We start from the raw sequence: 24,679 nt of genomic DNA, 5'->3' as shown, positions 1-24,679 counted from the left end.
ACAACTGAATGGTTTTACCTAGAATCTAATTTTTATTCTCGGAATGAACAAGTAATTGATGACACCAATGGGAGTAAGTATTCAACAAGCATAGCAATCCTAATTTCAGTACACAAAGATACAATTTCAGGGGAGGAAGGTCCAAATTGTCCAGCAACAGGTAATAACCACAAAAAAGTTGACACTTGATGTATTTCATTTTTGATTCTCATAAGTTGTCAAAGCCTTAGGTCAGGGCACACCGTGAAGAAGAAAGGAGGTGAATGATTTGGCACTGTGTCAGACCTGCAGACATGTGAGATAGGGTCTCTTCATTATCCTTAGCAGAGGATTCCTAGGAGGAATTTTGGGGAAAATGACTCATCAGAATCGAAAGACCAGTCCTGTGGACTTGACAAAAAAACAAAACAAAACAAAAAACAAAAACAAAAAAAACCATTGGGAAGTAGGTGACTGAATAAAAAAAAAACCTTCTGTGATTTAGAATCTGCAATCTAACTTTTCGTTTTCCATGAACAAGTCAGGTAGATACAAACTCAACTGCAGACCCTAGAGTATATAGTAGTGCCTCATCACATGCATCCTTTAACTCAGTGATGATTAATTAAAGCTTGTGATGGCCACGTGACTGTAGGGGGACTCCATTCAACAGACCAGCTACTTGGAGTATGGGAGTCAAAGGGCATGGTAAGCCAAACTGAAGTTGGCAAGGGTTAGAATGAAATGCAGTCAAACAGGTAAGAAAACGTGTCTGGTCCAGAATAGGTTACTATCCTACTTAGTGTGATATGCTTCTGTCCTGTCCATAGTCTTAGCTGAGGTTCCGTTTCTCTGGTTGGTCTTCAAGGCATCCCAGCATATAAATTTCTATTTTGTGTGCTTGTTTTTCCCCAGTGTCTTCTCTGATTTATAATAAGAAATATGTATTTGGTCTTTAACCCCATTCATGGCACAGAGCTCTTAAGATCCTTGGAATTTCCTGTGATAAGAGCTTTGAAGGTGTCTTTTATGTTAATGAGGTGACTTTTGGAAAGCGCTTAGGCAACCTAAGGATGGGGACTGCTGCTGGGGACCAGCCTTGTGATTCATTTGGAGCTTTCAGTACCCACCCCCTACACTCCAGGGAGAGAAGGAGGGCTGGAGGCTGCCAATGGCCAGTGACTTAATCAGTCATAGCTGAGTGATGAAACCTTTGTAAAAACCCAAAAGGACAGGGTACAGAAATCTTCTGGGTTGGTGAACACGGGGAGGTGCTGGGAGAGTGGCTGAGAGAGCATGGACGTTCCGCACTCCTTCCCTATAACTTGCCCTCTGCACCTCTTCCATCTGGCTGTTCCTGAGTTCCTGACATCCTTTTCTAATAAACCAGAATCTAGTAAGTATAACATTTCTCTGAGTTCTGTGAACCACTCTAGCAAATTAATGAGACCTGAGGAGGAGGTCATGGGAACCTCTGCTTTAGCCAGTTTGTCAGAAGTACGATAGCAACCTGGACTTGCAACTGGCATCAGGGGTCTAAGGAAGGTGTTGTTGGAATCTCTCATCTCTAGTAAGTTGGTCAGAAGTACAGGTAACAACGTGGGCTTTCAACTGCATCTGAAGTGGTGGGGAGCAGTCTTGTGGGACTGAGCCCTCAACCAGTGGGATCTGTCTCCAGACAGATAGTGTCAGAGTTGAGTTGAATTGTAGGATCCCCAGCTAGTGTCTGGACAATTGCTTGGTGTCGTGGGAAGTCCCTCCCACCCCCACAATGGAGTTGAGTCCAGGAACTCAAAAAGAACTATCTGCCTCAAAAGATTGAGTTGAGCAGGTATAAAATCTAGAATAATCAAATATAATTTTAAAATACTGTCCTTCATGTGCTGCTTTAGTTTAAAAATGCCATACTCCCTGGGAAGAAATAGATATATGATGACATCTGAGGACTGTGACTTTTGCAAATGGTCCTGAGTGGTCCCAGAGCCAGCTGTGAAAGAGTACTTCTTGGAATGTATTTAACAACTTCCTTTCTGGATCTTATCTTACACACTGTAACTGCCAGCTGCTAACACATGTCTGGGTAAAGTTTGAGACTTCCCTGGGAGTACAAGAACAGGAAATTGCCGCAGGTTGAGTTCTGGCTTTTTGTAAGGCCATCTCTGAGACAAGAGAAATATGTTGCAGTCTTCCAAGTATGATAATAATGTGATGAGCCTGATAGTTTTACCTGCTTTCTGGAAATTCACAGAATATTGACCCTGTGTTGCACTGGTTTCTGTATCTGTGTGCTGGGGAATGAGGAAAATTCTCTCCCTTCCGGGAGGCCTTTTGCACCAATGCAATACATAACATATAACCCTGGCATCATATGAACAGTCTAGTTTCACAATCTTGCCCTCCTGCCTAGATGGTGTTGGTTGGGATTGAATGACATTTTTGGACACGCTAGATCCTGTAGACAGAAAAAATAACAAGACTGATCCCCTGAACTGATCTGTAAGGGAGCTGGCTACCAGGGTATGAGTTAAATCTTCGGTCAAGGCAGAAGGAGTAAAAACTCTGGTTCCTTTCTCCTTCCTTCTATTTTCTCAGGAATGTCTGTCGTAGTTAGCCATTGTTCATCCCCTCTGCTCCCTACCTCCAATCCCCCCTCAATCCTAAACTGTCCTCAGCTTCACTAGCAGCAACTATCCCTACCAAGGAAGACAGAGGCCACCAGTGCCCATGATATGCTGAGAAGAGTCATGTTGGCACCTCTATCTCTAGGAAAGGAATCTTCTGCTCGGAGCCTGGGATTCATTCTTATTCAGTTTTTTGTAAAGCTCAACCTAGAATTGGTGGAGAGGGACACTGCAGCTGTTTCAAAACAGGTTTGATAGGGAAAGGTTGTCAGATCATATCCTGCTCACACTTGCATGGACTAAGTTTAGCTGTTCGTTGTGTTTAAGATAGCTGCTATCCTCCTGAAAAAGCTGTTCAGTTATTCTCCAGAAATTTGGGGGCCATGTACATTTATTATCAGATTTGGTTTGACATTAAAAATATATAATACCTGGCTCAGTCGGTTGAGCACCCGACTTCAGCTCAGGTCACGATCTCACTGTTCAGAGTTCGAACCCTACATCAGGTTCAGTGCTGACAGCTCAGAGCCTGGAGCCTGTTTCAGATTCTGTGTCTTCCTCTCTCTCTCTGCCCCTCTCCTGCTCGTGGTCTCTCTCTCTCTCTCTCTCTCTGTCAAAAATAAACATTAAAAATTTTTTTTAAAAAATATAATACCTGTGATTTCTTTCCCAAATAAAAAAAATATATTTTATTTTTTAAAGTTTATTTATTTATTTTTAGAGAGAGAGCATGCGCACATGCATGAAAGAGAGGGGGGAGGGCAGAGAGAGAGAGAGAGAGAGAGAGAGAATCCCAAACTGCCCCAGTGCAGAGCCCGACTTGGAGCTTGAACTCACAAACCATGAGATCATGACCTGAGCCAAAATCAAGAGTCAGATGCTTAACCAACTGAACCAACCGGGCACCCCAAAGAAAAAATATTTTAAATTAAAATACCAAGGAGGATCTCCATCCTTGTATAGGGGTAGATAGATATTTTTACAACATGGAATTTCATGATAATACTGGTAGCCATGCATTCTTTTCTGTTTCCTTTCCTGCTCAGTTCATGGTTTCAAACACTTTTCTTTGAAGTCCACTCTCTTATCTGATTATCTGTATTTCGGATTAGGCTTCTGGTTGTGATCTAAGTAAGTACATTTCATTAGACAAAAGAAAATTTCCATTTTATTCAATGTTATCTGCCCTGGGCCCAGCTATAACAACAGATCATGTCTATGATAAGATGTTATTTCCGTGATTCCAGGTCACTAACCAGTCTGTGAGATTTGGCAAAAATAACCTTTTTTGCTCTATTCTCACCTCCAGCCCCTCACACTGCCCAACTAAAAAAAGAAATCTTGGAACCACCATGCCGTGTTGGTCATCTCCCACAATTTTATTTAAAGAAACTAGACTCACTTGCAATGACCACTTTTGTTTAACAATAAAGATAGTAAATAAATAGCCCAATAAAAACAGTAGATAAAATTTACGGAACACTTAACATGTTCTAGGAACTTCATGCATGTGATCTTACTTAATCCTTGCCTTGTGGCAAGGCACAAGGAAACTTGTGAGAAATTATTACTCCTCCCACCCCAGAAACTTGCTTAATATGACAGAGCTAGTGAATGATGGACTTGGGACCCAATAGCTTTTTGAGACTGAACTTGATTACATACTACTTGTCACCTACCCCCCCCCTTCTGCTTCTCTTTCTTTCATGTTTTATTCCAAGTTAAAATAGAAAAATTACTTAACTCTTGAGGTGAAAGAACTGTTACTGTTGTCAAGAGATGTAGAAACTAAACAGCTTTTATCCACCTTATTTTTTAACTCAATTTTATGGGATCTAAGTTATGTAATGTAAAGTCACATTTCAAATGTAACACTTAGAGAGTTTAACAAATGTATACTCCTGTGTAACCACTACACCAATTAATGCATAGATTATTTTTTATCACCCTATCAGTTTCCTTATGATCCACTGTGCTCAGTGCCTTCCTTGGGGACAGAGATGGAAAAAAATCATATCACTTGTATGATTTTTGTATTAAATTTGCCATTTTCTGGAATTTCTTATATGTGAAGTAACCGAGGAGGTACTCTTTTGTGCCTAGCTTCTTTCAGAGTAATGTTTTTTTTTTAATGTTTATTCATTGTTGATAGAGAGAAAAAGAGAGAGTGAGTGGGGGAGAGGCAGAAAGAGGGGGACAGAGGATCTGAAGCAAGCTCTGTGCTGACAGCAGAGAGCCCAAAGTGGGGCTTGAACTCACGAACTGTGAGATCATGACCTCACCTGAAGTCAGACACTCAACCAAATGAGCCACCCAGGTGCCCCCTTTAGAATAATGTTTTAAACATTCATACACATTAATGAATGAATTGGTCATTTATTTTTGTTGCTGAGTAGTATTCAATTTTGTGAATATATCAGTTTCTTTATTCTTGTCCATGTTCTTTCTTCTGCCATCTCCAATCTGCTGTTGAGACCATCTCACGAAACATTCAGTTTTTATACTCTTAAGTTCTAAGATTTTCATTTGTTTCCTTTTTTATGGTTTGCATTTCTTTGCTGAGATTTTATTTCTGTTCACTTACTAAGAACATTTTGATTCGATTTTTGGGATATATATTCTTTTAGTTCTTTGTACATAATTGCTTAGCACTTTATAATATTTGTCTGCTAAATTCAATAACTTGAGCCATCTAGAGTTATTTTCTTCAAATTTTATTATTTGTTTATTTATTTATTCATTTATTTATTTATTTTTGAGAGAAAAAGAGAACACAAGTGAGCAAGGGGCAGAGAGAGAGAGGAGCAGGGCGCATCTGAAATAGGGCACAAGCTCACCAGAAGTGGGGCTCGAGCTCACCCCATTGGGACTCGAACTCATGAACTGTGAGATCATAACCTGAACAGAAGCCACATGCTTAATGACTGAGCCACCCAGGTGCCCTCCCAAAGTTAGTTTCTATTTGCTTTCTTCTTGACTGTGAGTCATATCATATGCATGACCAAGCTAGGACACCATGATGATGTATGGCGAACTTTGCCGCTTTTTTTTCTCATTCAGTGGGACACCTGTTTTGTCATGACTCTTTGATTCACCATCTCTCAGTAACATCATCAAGAAGATGGGACCTTCACCACTCTTCTGCCTGTACCAGTTTAAAGAATATAAAGTCATTTTTTTTTTTTTACTTACTTATTTTTGAGAGAGACAGAGAGTACAAGCGGGGGGCGGGGGCAGAGAAAGAGGGAGAATCTCAAGCAGCCTCAGCCCTGTCAATGCAGAGCCCAAAGGTGGGGCTCATGAGATCCTGAGATCTCATGACCTGAGCTAAAATCAAAAGAGTTGACTAACTCAGCCTGAGCCACCCTGGAGCCCTAGGAATATAAAGTCTTTGAGGAATTGCAAGTTTTTGAGTCTTGCATTTCTTGGATGATCAAGGATTGAGGTCTCATGGCTTCTCATGCCTGATCAGAACATAGAAAACAGAACATAGAACATGATATCTCAATCTCATAAAAGGAAGGGTGATTTTCTCCCCTCCTTTACTCAAAACATAAACATCACCACATAGTTACAGAACATTTCCCACACTTCCTCTTGCATCTGGTTTTCAAAACGATCCCTCCCAGGACAGAAGGATGACCCAGTTCCTGCCCTCAGGCTGCAGTCACTGGTATAAGCCTCTCCCGGACTGAATCCTGTACTCCCAGGCCCACTGCCACAACAGAGTGCCCAAAACCATTTTCAGGAGGGTCTCCATCCTTTGGCTCCCCAGCAAATCCAGTGGACCAAGTCAGCTTCTGAAGGGGGTTCCTCAGCAACGGTTAAGTTCCAAGTGAGGCCTGTTTGCAATTGTTTCCAGAACACTGTAACTTTGGAGGACAACCAAGCAGAGAGACATCACAGCTCTTTCACTCTTCGTACAGAACTACATACCTCTAGCTAGAATACTTTCAAAGCAATTCTTCCCTGTGGCCAAGCTGAGAAATGTAGATTAAAATGGATTTCGGCTTTTCTTTAATAAGTTTACATCTAAGATATGTCTTTTTCTTGCTGTAAGGAAGAGCCTATCAATCTACTGGGTTAGAGAGAGAATTACTCCAGGATGAAGAGAAAAAGGAAAATCAAGGGAAAAATATGTATGCAATTATATATATAAACATATGTATGCATATATGAAAACAGAATAATATTTCAAATAGTGTAACATTTCACTGTACCATTTGCTTGTTCAGATCTCTTTTAGTGCTCATTAATGCCTTCAGGATAATGTAAAGGCCTCTTAAAATGGCTTATAATTATTTTCACAAAGTGGATTCTGCTTATTGCTTTAGTTTTATATTTACCGTTGCCTATTTTGAGTTGCATGCTCCAGCCACTCTGAATTCCTTTAATGTAATTCTCTAATTTTGTCTTTATACTTTTGCACATTCTATTTCTCTTTCTGTAATAGTCTGCCTGACTCCCTCTTTGACGAATGCTTTTATAAGTCCTAATTTAGATGTCACCTCTCCCAGGTAGCCTTCCCTTTAGACGCCTCTGTTAGGTAGTTTAATTTTATTTGCCTCCTGTGATAGCTTTGATTACCCTATTTTGTAACACACCGCACAATATTACATGATTCCTGAAGGCATACACAATGTCTATTTCTTTTCTGATTGCATCTCCTATGTTGAAGTCTAAGGCATATGTTGGGTGTCAAATGAATGAACTATTATAAGAATCTCAAGTCAATAGAGAACACATTTGGCAAACCCACAAAGATTATGATTGCTCATTTGTAAAACTGAGATTATGGCTGCTTTGCAGTGTTAGTTTGAGAAATATAAATAAAACAATATATAATGTTATTCATGACATAATCTTGGCCTTCAGTCCTGACATTCACTATGATCTTTATTGCCTTGTATGTGTTGTTCCTACTTTTAAGATCACTTCCATCACTTCTTCTGTCCTGCAACCTGATTAACTCCTACTAAACTTCCTGTCTTAGCTTGGGCATCACATCATAGACTCTACACTGTCTTTGACTCACTACTAAGGCTGGGTGGGGATGGAATGCTATATGCCTTCAGATCACCCTTTGCTTTCTTAAGATTAGTCCTTGATTCACTTTAGAGTACAAATCGAGTGACAGAAGATACTATACTCTGCATTTTCTCACAGCTCTTTTTAAGTTCTATGTGTGTAGAACTGAGCGGGTACTCAATGAATAATTGTTGATTGATCAAATGAATAAAATCTGAGAGCAGCGTTAGCTGGAAATTTTTGTCCTTGCATTACTCATGAATACTTGAGTATGAATGAATTACTCCTGATATAAGATGCTAAAAAGCTGATCATTTGCTCACGATGACCTAGCACACTCATGACAAGGTCAATGGTAGAAAGCAACTCTTTATTAATGTCACTTCTCAAGTGTATCAAATAAGAAAAGGCTATAGACTGATGAGTGTGGGAATTAATAAAATGTGAACGTTGTAGTATAAAGAGCTTGAACAAGAATAATAGGGATGAGATTGTATAAAGCATTCTCTTTTCTAGTATGACTTCTTATATCATCTTAGGAATGTAGAAAATACATCAATCTACTGCCTTATTATAGCCTCTCTCATACATAGACATGAACTAGGGTAAATATAAATGGCACTCAGAGTGAAAACTGTCCATCGTAATGGAACTTTATAACTAAATTTGAATAATTTATAAATCATGTTAAATATATCTGAAGATAAGAAAAGGTATTTGATTTATTGACTTAGGATGTTAGAAATAGTTTTGTTAAGAAGAGGAATGTATAATAACTAGACTTTTATCCATATTTCCATATATTTTGAAATTTAGATGGACTGCATTGTATCACTTATATGTGAAATCTTTTTTTAAAAAGTTGAACTCATAGAAAGGAGTGAAAAAGTGGTTGTGAGGGGCTGAGCAGTAAGAGAAGTAGGGAGAAGTTGGGGAAAATCTATTAAAAATAAATGATAAAAAATTGAATTCATAATAATAGATAGCATATAATAATTATTAGAATACACATATAGATAAATAGTATGTGTTATGTAAAATAATACATAATATTATGTCATGTTGGGGCGCCTGGGTGGCTCAGTCGGTTGAGCGCCGACTTCGGCTCAGGTCACGATCTCGCGGTCCGTGAGTTCGAGCCCTGCATTGGGCCCCTGTGCTGACAGCTCAGAGCCCGGAGCCTGTTTCAATTCTGTGTCTCCCTCTCTCTGACCCTCCCCCATTCATGCTTTGTCTCTCTCTGTCTCAAAAATAAATAAACGTTAAAAAAAAAAATTAAAAAAAAAATATTATGTCATGTTATGTATTTTTCCCCAGCCATGCCCTGCCGTTGTGAAATATACATATGTGGAATATACATATATACATACAGGTATATATACACACAATATATGTACAATATATAGTGATATAATATGATGAGCATCTGAGACTTGCTTTGGCCAATTTGGCATTGCAAGTTGTGATGGAAGTAGAGGTTTAAATGATGCTTTCATGTCTCAAGTCTTGCTCCCCTGTGATTGATGTATGCTTGACCTAGGCTGCCAGAGGATAAGGCACATGGAGAAGAGTTGAATAGTGATAGTTATCCTAGAGAAGGCCATTCTAGACCAGCCAACAGCGAGCTGTCTTCAGACATTAACAGTGAGCTCAGCCAAACCCAGAAGAAATGCTCATCTGAGTCCAATCTAAATTGTCACTTCACAAATTTATGAGTGAAATAATTTATTGTTTTAAGCCCCTGAGTTTTATTTTATTGTTTAAAAAATATTTTTTATTTTTGAGACCGGCTCATGAGCAGGAGAGGGGCAGAGAGGGGGCAGAGGATCTGAAGCAGGGCTCAAACTCCCAAACTGTGTGATCATGACCTGAGCAGAAGTTGAACGTTCAACTGACTGAGTCACCCAGGCGCCCCTCAGCCCCTGAGTTTTAGAGTTATGCACCATTATTGTAACAATAGCTTACAGATATAGCAAAGGAGATGTGGGTGCTTAATTGAAGCCTATGGTGTGGCTTCTAGAAGATAAGACTATATTGCATTACAGTAGAGTAGGTAGGCTCTCCAGTGAACTTTGTGTTGACTCCATGATTAGATGTCTCATGGGTCCAGAGATCTGGGATCTCTGAACCTATCCCAAATGGAATGACTATTGCAACTGTCTCTTGTGTAATATAAATAAATAGCTTCTTAACTCAGGGACCACGTTAGATGGCCACAGATTTTATTCTTAGAAAGGTATTTCAGGAACGCCTTTAGCTTTATGGTGATGAAGAATCAGGAGAAAGCTCCTTTGCAAATATTACACACATATACACAGACACATAGTCTCTACATATATATTATTTACACAAGTAGTATCTTGTTTCCTCAAGAAAACCATGGATGTCTCATCCTAATTCTCTTTTTCATTCTGATAGCTGGCATCTTTTTTTTCTCTTTCAGCATGAAATTCTACATTTAAGAGACTGAGAATTCATGACACGAAGAAGAAAACTTTTTCAGGGCGACTGGGTAGCTCAGTCAGTGAAGCGTCTGACTTCAGCTCAGGTCATGATCTCACAGGTTGTGAGTTCGAGCCCCACATCAAGCTCTGTGTTGACAGCTGAGAGCCTGGAGTCTGCTTCAAATTCTGTGTCTCCCTCTCTCTCTGCCCCTCTCCTGCTCATGCTCTGTCTGTCTGTCTCTCTCTCTCTCCCAAAAATATATGAACACTAAACATTTTTTTAAAAAGAAGAAAATTTTTCATAGAAATTCAGGTTAACTAATTTCCTTCTATTCATCACGTAAGTGAAAAGCATAAAACCAGTGGTCAGTAAATGTTTGAGGTGAATGGAATCATACACTTATTGGGCTGTAGGGAAATGATTTCATCTAGTTCTAACCCATGTTTCACAGGAACCTGAGTGACTAATGAAATTGCCAAGGTCATACAAATTGACAGTGGAACTTAGAATATAAAACATCAGGATATTTTTTATTAGTCATCATGCTCATTTCATTACCACTTATTTGTTAGGAAAGGGGAATCCCAGGTAGGTAACTTGGGCCATTTAGATCACTTAAGTTTGAAGCTGAAAACTGCTTGTATCTTTGATTAACTGACAACCTACTGGAGACTTATAATTAATAAACGTTTGGGATATTTCTTACATCTTCTAACTTCTTATGGTCCTAGGGTGATGTTGGCCTGGTTCATCACCCTTTGAACTGCATCCTGAAGGCTCCAGTGCGATACATCCATCTCAACAGAGAATCAGGATGGCTACCCAAAACAAGATGCTTGCAGCTGGTAAGTTCGTGACATGCCTGTATTTATTATGATGATCCACAGGGCAGCACCTTTTACTGATGGACAGTGTGTCAAATAGTTCCATGTCTGCCTGGGGATAAGAATACACAGTAAGTGATTCACTGAAGCAATGCCTAGAAGTATCTTGTGAGCGATGAAACAAATAAATGCATGTAACTTAAAACATATACATCCTGAAATGCATTTAATGTGAAGGCACAGTGATTCAGAAGAAATAACTAGGGATTATTTTGTTCATTTAACACAAAAATGAAGCACATGATTGCTGGTACGTATAGGCACATAAACATTCACTGGGAGAACTTGCAGTAGAATCCTGGTTTCCCCATCTCCAGGGTATCTTTTCCCCTAAGCTACAGGGGAAATGGTATCCTCATTCCAAGGTCTAGCGGGATCAAAGCATCACCAGAGATTGATGCTTTAGTTAAACCAGCAACCTCTCTCTGAAAGTGAAAAAGGAGAATGATTAAACTCTTTGACACCCTAAAACCCAAGGAACATACTTAACTCATTTGAGGGACTTACTATGTATCTGATCTTCCTTAAAGCTCATCCCACTCACCTACTTTAAAGCATACCCTCTCTTACTGCTCTGTTTAAGTGGAAGCAAGTACGTGCCTCCAAGTATGAGCCCCCAAAGAGGCATGGACCCAGCTGCAGTTTTGTGTATAGGTTGCAGGTGCCTGTAGAGCACTGTGCATTCGCTGCGCAGAAGTACAAGGCTGAATCTCCAGGCTGTGAGGCTGCGATGTGCAGAGACAGGTGTTTGGCACTTTCGTTGAGGTAGACTGTGAATCTTTCATCTTCCTTTTTATCCACAATGGAACGTATTGATATCACAAACTCAAGACTTTTGGCAGGGTATTTTTTGTACCATATGAAGTAATCAAACATATTATTATTGTAGTCACAGTTCAGAATAGAAATCTCTCGTTCTTGCACACTCAGGGATGGAGTTTGCTTAACTTGCTGCTGGTCAGCATTCTGTTGACTATTCACCCCTGTTTGGGAAGAGAGTAAATTTTAAATTATATTCTTAAAGTCCCCACAGAAAACCAGCATGAGCTAGAAAACAAAACACAATAAAGCAAAACTTCCCAATGATCTCGTCTCCCAGCATTGTGGTGTTTCTTGAAGGTTTTCTACTGCATTCAGACCTCCCACCCAGAACTTACAGTCTGGCTGAAGCCACAGAATCAACAGTGATACCCCCAGGAGCTTGCCCATTTATCCTGTGGACCCAGGTTGTCTTCTCTCCTGCCCAAACAACCATAAATCTGACTTCAACTTCCTGCACTTCTTTCATTTCCTTCCACAGAGGCTTCTATTTCACATAAGAATAGTACTGTTTTTAGCTCTTTATCTTTATGAGAGGAAGCACTGCCCCCTTTAGCCCACATGTAGAAAAATTCTGAAAATGCATTTCTGTGTTTCCTTAAAATCAATTTGCACTCCCTCCCCCATAAAGAAGTTAAAATAAGATATTGGTGGTGTTTGGGGGAGAACACAAAGGTATGGTGCTATCTTTACCATGGTTACAAATTTAGAATACAAGGAGTTTGATAGCTTAGCCTTTAATGTAATTGCATTCCAAGATGGTTTTCAGAGGTGTTCATATTTGGTCTGAATGAATAAATGCCACAAGGCAATTAAATCTGATAGAAATTCTGGACACTTACCTTAAAACCACAAATTAACACAACAAAACTTATTCCCTATATTAAATCACCCTCTGCACTGGATTTCCTCTCTGAGAACTTGGATGTGATCATTTGGTGTGTTCTGTGTTCACAAATGAGAAAGCATTACACAATCCTGTAAAGTTTATAGACAGAATGAAGCCATAAACTTGAAAGGCACCAGGAGATGTCAAAAGGCAATATGTTTGTTTGTCTTCACTCTTGGTCTATATCTAGTATATGTCTTCCCAGTTTAATCCAATGGAAGAGGCAAGAAGAATCTATTGTGCTTTCAATGCTAAATCAGTAGGGCAACTAGTCATTACTGCCAATGGTAAATCTCAAAATAATTTTTTGGAATTAGTTTGAGCAAAGACACAGAACACAAAATAAAACAATTTCCAATGCATATTTTATATGGGAAGAAACATTTAAAATTTTTATTTGAATTATAATGAAACTAACATGCTGGGAAGTTACACTAATTATCCAATTCAGGACAATCTGGTAAGTTGTCCGTGTTTCATATTATGTGGTCGAAACTTTCATAATTCAAACTTTCTAGTGAAGAAATGTTTTCAGATTCACTATTGTATTTATATATTTTGTCAACATTTATTTCATTTCTCTGAAGTACCTGACACTGTGCTTGGTTAAGGTTTTAAACATGACTATGGAACTATCTTCAACTTTAAATATCTGGTGGTCTAAACTGAAAGACTACATCCTTACAACACGACATGACACATAAGGGTGCTTAATGAGGAAAACATAATGGTTATCAGTTAGTTCTACCGCGAAAGCTAGAAATGTGGAGTCAGGGAAGACCTCATAAAGGCAGAGCTCTTTAGTTTGATTTTAGGGAAGATTGACAAATTGACTTTGTAGGGGAAGGTCAGATTTCAAAAGAAAACAGGCAAATTATAGCTCAGAGTGCTGGGGGAAACTTGGTTCATTATAGTTGGAGTTAAGTGTTTGCAATAGGAAGTTTCTAAACTGATGTCAGAAAGGACAATGACATACAGTTCACGAGGAACCACATCTGACACACTAAGAAGGCTGCTTTTCTAGGCCCAGGGGAACTGCTGGACTGAAATGCACACACCTCCCCCTTTTACACACACACACACACACACACACACACACCACACACACACGCTACTTTGGTAAACAAAAACATATGACACACAATGCACATATTTATTTTATTTTATTTTTTTTTAAATTTTTTTTTTTTCAACGTTTTTTATTTTATTTTTGGGACAGAGAGAGACAGAGCATGAACGGGGGAGGGGCAGAGAGAGAGGGAGACACAGAATCAGAAACAGGCTCCAGGCTCCGAGCCATCAGCCCAGAGCCTGACGCGGGGCTCGAACTCACGGACCGCGAGATCGTGACCTGGCTGAAGTCGGACGCTTAACCGACTGCGCCACCCAGGCGCCCCACAATGCACATATTTAAGCACAAGCCACAAGCCCCATGCAGAATCACTGGAATTGGATCACAGTCTGTCTCTTACACAGGAAATTGGTTTGATTGGGAGAAACGGTGGAACATGTTTATCATTTTCTAAATTTTTTGGAGCTATTTTTTTTTTTTTTTTTTTTTTACCAAACTGTGGATGATCGTGGCTTATTGACAGCTGACAGTCTTACATCTGTTGTAAATTACTTTGTAACTCATGTGAGTACACAGTAGGAAGGCAAGGCCTCAGGAGAAACCAAACCAATTAACACCTTGATCTTGGATTTCTAGGCTCCAGAACTATGAGAGAGTAAATCTTTCTTGTTTAAGCCACCTAGTCTGTGGTATTTTGTTATCATGGCTCTAACGAACACACACACTAGGTTTCTGATTATTATTTCTTCCATTCGGTATCTGGACACTCATTTCTTAAAAACAAAGAATATTCTTTTTATTTTTTTTATTTTTTTTATTTATTTATTTATTTTTTTTATTTTTTAATATATGAAATTTACTGTCAAATTGGTTTCCATACAACACCCAGTGCTCATCCCAAAAGGTGCCCTCCTCAATACCCATCACCCACCCTGCCCTCCCTCCCACCCTGCCCTCCCTCCCACCCCCCATCAACCCTCAGTTTGTTCTCAGTTTTTAACAGTCTCTAATGCTTTGGCTCTCTCCCACTCTAACCTCTTTTTTTTTTTTTTTTTTTTTTTCTTTCCTTCCCCTCCCCCATGGGTTTCTGTTATGTTTCTCAGGATCCACATAAGAGTGAAACCATATGGTATCTGTCTTTCTCTGTATGGCTTATTTCACTTAGCATCACACTCTCCAGTTCCATCCACGTTGCTACAAAAGGCCATATTTCATTTTTTCTCATTGCCACGTAGTATTCCATTGTGTATATAAACCACAATTTCTTTATCCATTCATCAGTTGATGGACATTTAGGCTCTTTCCATAATTTGGCTATTGTTGAGAGTGCCGCTATAAACATTGGGGTACAGGTGCCCCTATGCATCAGTACTCCTGTATCCCTTGGATAAATTCCTAGCAGTGCTATTGCTGGGTCATAGGGTAGGTCTATTTTTAATTTTCTGAGGAACCTCCACACTGCTTTCCAGAGCGGCTGCACCAATTTGCATTCCCACCAACAGTGCAAGAGGGTTCCTGTTTCTCCACATCCTCTCCAGCATCTATAGTCTCCTGATTTCTTCATTTTGGCCACTCTGACTGGCGTGAGGTGGTATCTGAGTGTGGTTTTGATTTGTATTTCCCCGATAAGGAGCGACGTTGAACATCTTTTCATGTGCCTGTTGGCCATCCGGATGTCTTCTTTAGAGAAGTGTCTATTCATGTTTTCTGCCCATTTCTTCACTGGGTTATTTGTTTTTCGGGTGTGGAGTTTGATGAGCTCTTTATAGATTTTGGATACTAGCCCTTTGTCCGATGTGTCATTTGCAAATATCTTTTCCCATTCCGTTGGTTGCCAACAAAGAATATTCTAATGCTATTCATTTATATCTTCCTAGAATATCGGTACAGTCAGTGCAGCAGAGTTATCATGAGTGCTATGGGATAGGGGCTTAAATTACAGGAACTTGATCTTACACGGTTGTGAAGAGAGCTGAGGAAATGAAGGTCTAAGGGTAGTTGGGTAGTCAGAGAGAAAGAATCCCTAACCAGTCAATCAATCTGAGGACCAAGCCTGTCTATCTATGAAAGTGTGATTTGAAGGGGAAACTGATGGAGAAATCTAGAGAAGCTAGAGCCACGTGTGGCTACCATCTCCGTGGGTCCATTGCCAGATACACGGTGGTGGTTGGTCAACAGAGTCAGGCCAACAGAGTCAGCAACAGGAAACAGTGTTGGACAATTTAGTCATATTTATTTTGAAACCCTTTGGCGTTAACTCCAAATGTGAATCATCTTTGGGGCTGCTTCTATACCTTATGTAACCCTTGCTCCTGCTTCATTACATTTTTAGTGACTTTGTTTATTGTATGCTACACAATGTGGGTCATAATGAGCAGAAACTCTGGATTATTTTGCCTCCCTTGGAAAAATGTTAACTCTGTTAAATTACTAGCAGATCACTTAGATTTTGTTGAGGCTTACTTTAATCTTTGTAAGGCAGAGATTTTCTTTTCCAGTTTTTTTTTTTTTTCTAGGCCATAGCCCTTACTTCTGTCCTTCTTCTGGTGACTCAGTTCAAAGTCCAAGGTATTTACCAAGATGTCTTCACTCTGGAAAGGCCAGAGCTCCAATGTCTTCCCAGCACAGTACAAGCTCTGGAAATCTCGGAGATTTTACACCCTCAGATGCTATTTTCTGCTAGGCTTGCCAATGTCTCTCTCTGCACATGTGCAGCTGAAGTGTAGGCTCAGATAACCCCCTATGCAGATTTCACAGTCCTATCATAGGAAGCTCATGTCTCTCCAATACCTGTTTTCCTCAAAGGCCAGTTATTTAACAGCCCTGATTCTGATCTCTGTTTTTGCCATTGAGCAAGGCTCCTGCTCTCCGCTGGGGCTTCAAGTCCTTATGCTGAGGTTTAGAAAATACCCCCAGGAGAGAAATGTTGCCTGCATGTGGGAATCACTTGGCAGGCTTGCTTTCTCCCAAGGACTGAAAGCATTCCCTGTCTGCACTCCTCAAAAACAATTCTTTCCTATGTTTCCCAATTTTATAGTAGTTTACAGTTGGAAGATAATTCCACTATCAGGTATACCGCAAGAGCCAGAAAATTCTTTTCTCTTAAGATAACACACTCACATATTTCCTCTTTTAAAGGCAATTGTCGGTTTTATTCAACAGTCAAAATGTATCACGTTTATGTATCATGTTTATCATACCTTGTGCAGCTTATTTAGAAATGCTTTCTGCATTTAAAAAGGAATGAAGGTCTCTAGAAAAGTAATATTTCTTATCACTAATTAGTTTCACCATTCTTTTTATTGGTCCTCAATGCAGTTATCTATCCCTGCCCATGCTCTGTGAGTATGTAGGCATGCTAAGTGGTCCCCATATCCTTCATCTTACTGTATTGTAATATACAGACAATGAATTTCAAGGATCTTATTCATTTTAAGACTCTCATAGCATGAGAGTCACCCATGCACTGTGTTTTATCACTTGTTTTGATCACTAATTATATTTTAGGACTTAAATTTGCCATGATATGCCTTGCTTCACACACTCACACACACACACACACACACACACACACACACACACACACACACACAAGCATGTGCCCTTGTGCTCACTTTTCCTTGACCCAGAACACTTTTCCTCCACCCTCTTCTGTCCTTCAGCCTGATGAACTCCTATTAAACTATAAGGTTTCAGGCTGGGAGGTCAAATGCTCCAGAAAGCTGTCTCTAACTGACTGTTTTCATAATCTCTTTTTCTCTCCGAATTTAGTTCTTCTCTTTAGTTTGCAGGGACTTTATGATAACAAAAATGAGCTCCCCATTAAACTGTACATTCAACAAGGGAAGGAGCTCTTCATTTATTCAAAGCCCCCTATCCAGGATCTCACAGGTATTCAATATATATTTGTTGAATGATTGAATGTATGAAAATATAAGTAACAGCAATGGAAAATACTCTCCTCACCTACAGGAGGATTCCGAGGTAGAAAAAGTGTGACTCCCTTGCTCAAGATGATGCAGCATACTCGTGATTAGAAGTCACGAGTGGATTGCTAATTTACTGATTCCCTGGTTTAGGGGTTAGCGTGTTAGGAATGGTTTATTTTAGGACAGAGATGGTTACTAGATTGAATATTCATCAGCATTTCCAAGTTTTTTTGAAAGTGGAATCAAATGTTTGATCCACTTCGACTGATCAAGTGTGCACTTCTCAACACCATGTTAGAAGTGAGGGAAAGCACACAAACATCTCTCCCGTGTTGCTGGGTTTGGTGGCTGCGGCCACATGTCTCGATTCAGGCCTTAGGTGCCTAGAAAGCTCTGTGCCTCCACAGCATGGAAGCAGGTGCCTGAGTCTCTGGGCCGAGATGCAGAAAGCTCTGCCCATCCTTCATACTACTAGTGGCCCTTTGGTTTTTTTCTCCTCTTTTTATTCCCCATTTGAGTATATTAGAAAAACGATCATGGAGCTTTTTTCAGGGTTCTGTATGTACCAATGTAAGTTAGAAAGACGCCCAGGAGATATAGGTGAGATTGGTATTTTCTTGCTTGTAGAGATGAAGGAGGGAGGCTCTGCTCCACGTTGAGTTGACTGCTCATTCTGCCCAGAAAGACAGAAGCAGATATGAGAGAGTTGATCAATCTACAGTATTTACCTAGTAACACTAGCCCCATGGAGATCTCAGGATGAGCCACGTACATGCCTGCACTGTAGTGTCAAGTTGTAGCTCATTTAGAAATGCTTTCTGCATGAACCAGGAGAGGCAAGGCAATGGACACACAATTCTGATCATATTGGGCCCCTGCCCCCCGCTCTGTGGGTTGGGTTAGTCTCCAGCTATGGCTTCATGTACAGGCCACAGGTGTCTGCAGAGCACTGTGCCTCCACAGTGCAGAAATAAGTGCCTGAGTCCCCAGGCTGCAAGTCTGTGATATACAGGTGGCTATTACGTTCTTGGAAGTTGAGCATGAATATTAGTCTTCCTTTTCGCTGCATTCCAGAAGTGATGTACGACAAGGATACGAGGCGTCCTTCAGGATTTTGTTGGAACCACTGCACAGTGGTTATGACGCTAGAATAATTGCACATCATAGAGGTATTTCTCCCCTCTTGGAGGTTCAGGACCCCAGGACTCTGCTCCACATTCATCTGGACTCTTACCCCTGTTGAGAAAGAGAAAAATAGACACAGTGGAGGGTCACTGCAAAATGACCGTAGCTGTTTCTGAGTACAGGAAATTTTTCTCTAGTTTCCATCCTCATAGTAGAGGACACAGCCCAAGAGACTTGTGTTCTCTCTCTTCCTCCACCTCTCCTTTCCTCCCTTGCATCTCCCCACTCAGTTGTGAAATTTCTTCAGGTTCCCTTTGGGATGTTCTCAACTCACAGCAAGTCTGTAGCCACAGGAGGCCCAGCAAGACTCTCATTTGTGTCTGCATGGTTCTTGACTCCTTAGCAGTATGGACACACCTTAATGGCAAGTCCCTTTAAATACTGATATGCATCATACTTTGAATTTGGGGCTAACTTTGTTGCTGTAACCCATCAGCTTCATGATATAGATCTGGCAGTGGCGGCCCCTAAGCACCTTCACTCGGCTTTGTAGTGGGAAGCTCCGCCTACTTGTGGCTTAGTCCACCTCTACACTGTTGGGTGCTTGCATGAGCCGGTGCATGTGTGTGCGCGCGCGCGCGCGCGCGTGTGTGTGTGTGTGTGTGTGTGTGTGCGTGCCCGCGCGCTCATGTGTGTGTTGGGGATAATGGAGGAGTTGTCTTTTAGCATTTAAGAATATTTTTTTCTTTAAACTCTGAGTATTTAAACTCTGAGTAGAATAATTTATGTGAAAAATGGGGAGATGTTAGCTTAGAGGGGGAACAGAGAAATAGTTTATATGTTATAAGTAAGAGATACTGGCGAAGCTAAAACCTGAGACAAGATCAGACTGAGAAACTTCTCAGTTGTGAATTACTTGTTATATGTAAATTGTATACACATTACATATGCTATTAGTATATTTGTAAATAATACAAATATATAACCTATTTCCATTCTTTACATTCCTTGTATCTTATTTGTTGAATTTATCAAAGACAAATGATATGATAACAGTTCAAGATATATGAATCATAATAGTAGACAGAAAAATATTTGCTTCCTCAGTTTTTTTTGTATATAAAAAATACAGGATGTATCTATATCTATATATATCTATATATGTGTGTATCTATATCTATAGATATCTATATCTACTATCTATCTATCTACTATCTATACATGAAAAAGACTGAGGAAGTGAATATTAAATAGTCTATATGTTAAATTGATAGAGTAAAAACTTTTAGGCAAGTATAAATAATACCTGAAATATCTATCCTTCCTTCCTTCCTTCCTTCCTTCCTTCCTTCCTTCCTTCCTTCCTATCTATCTATCTATCTATCTATCTTCTGAAAGTTTCTACTTTATCAAGTTAACATATAGATCATTAGTTTTTAATCAGGACTTTTGCTCCCCAGGGGATATTTGGCAATGCCTGGAGACATTTTTGATTGTCACACTAGGGAAGGGAGGGGCTGCTACTAGCATCTATTGAGTAGAAGCCAAACATGCTATTAAATACCTACGATGCACAGGAAAGCCCCTCTCCCCAGATTCTGGCCCCAAAGCTGCTGTTGAGAAACTCATGTAATGATTTTCAGTTCAAACAACCCTCTGCCATTTTCTTTTACCCTTTTTTTTTCTCCACCTGCTTCTGCCCATATGTACTCCCCCTCTTCTTTCTTCGCCTCTTTCTTTGCTTTTATTTTTCTTATCTTTGAGTTTCTGATCTTATAGGAGGTAAGAGCATGGTTTAGAGAAGAACAACAATTTCTAGACAAATAAGTGAAAGCTCATATTGGTCCCTGATACTAAAAACTATGGATTCATGAAACTCTAAAGTTACAGAAATATGAAACAAATTGTTCTATTTTATTTTTAATTAAAAATTTGTTAATGTTTATTTATTTTTGAGAGAGAGAGAGAGAGCATAAGTGGGGGAGGGGTAGAGAGAGAGGAAGGCACAGAATCTGAAGCAGGCTCCAGGCTCCAGGCTCTGAGCTGTCAGCACAGAGCACAACATGGGGCTCAAACTCACAAACCATGAGATCATGACCTGAGCCGAAGTTGGACACCCAACCGATTGAGCCACCCAGCTACCCCACAAATTGTTTTATTTTAATCTCCAACTTTATTTTGGCTTTTGGAGATAGGACCAAAGCAAAGCAAAGCAAAGCAAAGCAAAGAAAAGAAAAGAAAAGAAAAGAAAAGAAAAGAAAAGAAAATGGGTGATGAGAAAGCAGGATTGTGCACATTATTAACAATTCTCTGGCCACATATTTATTCTCTTGCTCCTCCTCCTCTACCCTGGCCTAAATTCATAACCCTCTGTTTCAGAGATTTTCATTCTTCATTTAGCAATGAATCCTAAAGTGAATCATAACACTTTTCTCAGGTTAGAGCGTTCCCTTGTGGACTAACCTAGGGCTGACACCATATTATGTGCAGTAATGTGGCCCCCATCCCAGGGTCTCTGAGTGTGACCTTTGACATCGACGGTATGTTTTCAGAAGCTCCTGGAGCATGGAGTGTGTCCAAAGTGCTCTTAGAAATGATTGATCTGAATGGAGGTGGTACATCAGAGGATTCTTCAGCTCATAGGTCTTGCAGCCTGATGGCTGAGGGAAGTGGTGAATGGACCTCCAGTCACCATGAGAGGGAGTTCCTTGAAAGCAGGAAAAGTCCTTTCCATATTCCCTGTCAGAACATATACCGGGACACAAGTGAAGTTTCGAGTGTATCTGATCCAAGCTGTGGTGCCTACTTTCAAGTTTTTTCATTTTTAATCCACTATGCTAGGCAATTCACAAAACATGGTTAATCCTCATGATGACACAGTAAAGTAAGTACCATACTTACTTCCAAGGTACTTAGGAGGAAATTGATGCTCACAAAGCTAGTATAAAATGCCCAGAGTTACCCAGCCACTAAGTGGCAGAGCCATGAGAGGCTATGGCTCTTTTCACAGTGTCGCGTCACCTTTCAGGGAGAGAGACGACTAAGAACAACGATTATGGAAAGACACTGGGCCCTCTTCTGGGGAAATGAAAACAAAATCTCCTGCCAGTCCAGAACACCTCTCCACAAAGGAAGAAAAGAAAGAGTTTTATTATTGAGGAATCATTAAGCCAGAATGTAATGTGCACCACAGGCAATTTGTTAAGAGATTGCAAAACATAGACAAGAGGCGCCTCCGTGGCTCAATGGGTTAAGTGACTTCTGCTCAGGTCATGGTCCCCACATCAGTCTCTGGGCTGACAGCTCAGAGCCTGGATGGAGCCCGCTTTGAATTCTGTGTCTCCCTCTCTCTCTCTCCCTCTCTCTGCCCCTCCCCTGCTCATGTTCGGTCTCTGTCTCAAAAATAAATAAACATTAAAAAAATTAAAAAATACTTAAAACACAGGCAAAAATTTTACCCCTTTATATAGCCAGCCGGGCAGATACAACCCATTACAAGTGTTTTCTCAACATGAACAGAAATTAGTCCTCAGGTAAGAGAACTTGACAGCGTCCTTTGTCATAATTTGCCCTCAATTTACCTGGGAATTGGGGTAGCCACCCTGTGTTTGCTAATTGCCTTTATCTGAAAGAGAAACTTCTCATATCTTTAGGACAGAAGGTGAGTTTGCAACTTAGAGCAAGGCGTCTGTGGAGTTTGGGCTCATCTCCTCCCACAGAAACTGGGAGGCAGGAATGCCATCCTTCCTCATGATTACATCTCAATGAGCTGGCTTCCACCTGCTTGAGAGAAACATCCCTGGGTTGTAAAACTGGCAAGAGGCTTGGTCAGCTTTTTAAAAGATTTACACACCTCAAAGGGACAGAGAAAAGATTCATAATTACAAGTTTTCAAAAGTACTCTAATAAAAGGGACTGGGAGAGTGCCCTTCCCTCTTTATACCACAGAGAATTAGAATTTTTTTTTAATTTTTTTTAACGTTTATTTATTTTTGAGACAGAGAGAGACAGAGCATGAACCGACTGAAACACCCAGGTACGCCTCAAAATGATAAATGTTTTTAAAAATTTTTAATGCTTATTTATTTTGAGAGAGAAACAGGGGAGGGGCAGAGAGAGAGGGAGACACAGAATCTGAAACAGGCTCCAGGCTCTGAGCTGTCAGCACAGAGCCCGACGCGGGGCTCGAACTCATGGACCGCGAGATCATGACCTGAGCCGAAGTCGGACGCTTAACCGACCGAGCCACCCAGGCGCCCCTAGAATTTATTTTTTTGGCTTTAATTTCTATGTACGATCTTCAAAATGAAGGAGTTCCCTATGATAAAACTTTCAGGGAAAGCCTTTGGAATAGGTTACTGGAACAGTATGGAATTAAAAGCAACAGCAAAATGGCCTTTGGAATCTAAGAGTGAGAAAATATAAAACTGCAGTTATTAGTTATTCGCATGGAAATGGATATTGTCTATAGTGAAAAGACTTTGGATGAGAAAGTGAATTCCAGTCTCCCACGAGTGTAAGAAATTGATGGAAATTTTTAAATGAGGCCTCTTGGCATGGAAGATGAAGGTTTCATTCTTAATAAAAATTATGTGAACATTAATACTTTAAGAAGTACGTATAATCAGTATGAATGCAGGTGCCTTCCTTGTATAAACACAGCACTTGCTTCAAATCTTTTTTCCTCACTTACCCAAGAACTCTGAAAATCACGTCATTTTATGTCAATCCTACTACGGTTAGGGTTGTGTTTAGCCGCAGGTAACAAAAAATTCAATCAAATCGTGGTTTATGAAGAGTTTTCATGCACAGGGGTGCCTGAGTGGCTCAGTGGGTTGGGCATCTGACTTTGGCTCAGGCCATGATCTTGTGGTTCACGAGTTTAAGCCCCACGTCCAGCTCTGTGCTGACAGCTCAGAGCCTGGAGCCTGCTTCAGGATTCTGTGTCTCCCTCTCTCTGCCCTTGCCCTGCTCATGCTCTGTCTCTGTCTCTTTCAAAAGTAAATAAACATTAAAAAAAATTTTTTAAAGAGTTTTCATACACAAATAAATCTGAAGAAGGGACTTGACTTGGCCTCTAAAAGATGAATGTGGGATTGGGGAGGAGACCCAGGCCTGGGCTTTCCTTGATTATAAGTTACAACTTCTGTGTTGCCTGAAGAAGAGTTGGGGAAGGGGACTGGAAAATGTAGTCCTGTACCAGGAGAGCAAAAACATTATAGAAACTCCTAGCAGTTTTCTGATTATGTCTCATTGGTCAGAACTGTGCTATATGCAACCCTTCGTTGTAAAAAAGGATGTGAAATGTAGCACGGGTTTTTTTGTTTTTGTTTTTTTGTTTTTTAAGGTGGGGAGATAGTTGCCCAAATGGGTTATCAACAGTTCTGTAAGTAAGGAGGCAGAAGAGAATGTGGATTAGGTTGGCAACTTGCCATGTCTGCTTTCCTGACCACTAAGGTGGGGATCCAGAATATTAGGCAGAGATGATATCTTTCCTTCTTGAGAAGTCAGTACAAACTTCGCAGTAGTGATAACATTTCCTTAGAGGCATTAATAATCATATCATTACAGGGTATTTGTTGAGTACATATGTTGCACATGGGACTTCATATAATTTTGTATATTTTATCTCATTTAATTCATAATAACTCAGCACAATAGGAGTTCTTTTTTTTCTCTTTTTTTCAAGTGTATTTATTTATTCTGAGAGAGAGTGCGGGGTGGGGGGAGGGGCAAGCTCTACCTGACATGGGGCTCGATCCCACAGACCATGAGATCATGATCTGAGCCAGAATCAAGAGTCAGACTCTCAACTGACTGAGCCACCCAGGCCCCCCTGGGTGTTCTTATTAACATGTGTTAACAAGGAAGCTTAGATGAAGATAAAT

General features: G+C 40.2%; 2 gene segments (V, D, J or C); both read right to left on the bottom strand.

Moving 5' to 3' along the window:
* Positions 1 to 6,256: 6,256 nt before the first annotated feature.
* LOC109255652 (T cell receptor alpha variable 29/delta variable 5-like) lies at positions 6,257 to 12,254 on the bottom strand. The segment is given in 3 exon segments: positions 6,257 to 6,400; positions 11,528 to 11,940; positions 12,115 to 12,254. Coding segments are annotated over 3 exon segments (609 nt in total).
* A 5,983-nt stretch (positions 12,255 to 18,237) lies between these two features.
* On the bottom strand, positions 18,238 to 19,292 carry LOC128772982 (T cell receptor alpha variable 22-like). The segment is given in 2 exon segments: positions 18,238 to 18,902; positions 19,126 to 19,292. Coding segments are annotated over 2 exon segments (378 nt in total).
* Positions 19,293 to 24,679: the final 5,387 nt, after the last annotated feature.

Source organism: Panthera pardus, unplaced genomic scaffold (genome assembly GCF_024362965.1).
Source record: "Panthera pardus isolate Hobbes unplaced genomic scaffold, ASM2436296v1 HiC_scaffold_24, whole genome shotgun sequence".
In the NCBI taxonomy this organism is placed as follows: domain Eukaryota; kingdom Metazoa; phylum Chordata; class Mammalia; order Carnivora; family Felidae; genus Panthera; species Panthera pardus.
Note: the sequence above shows the minus strand (reverse complement) of the source record. Positions and strands in the feature narration are given on the sequence as shown.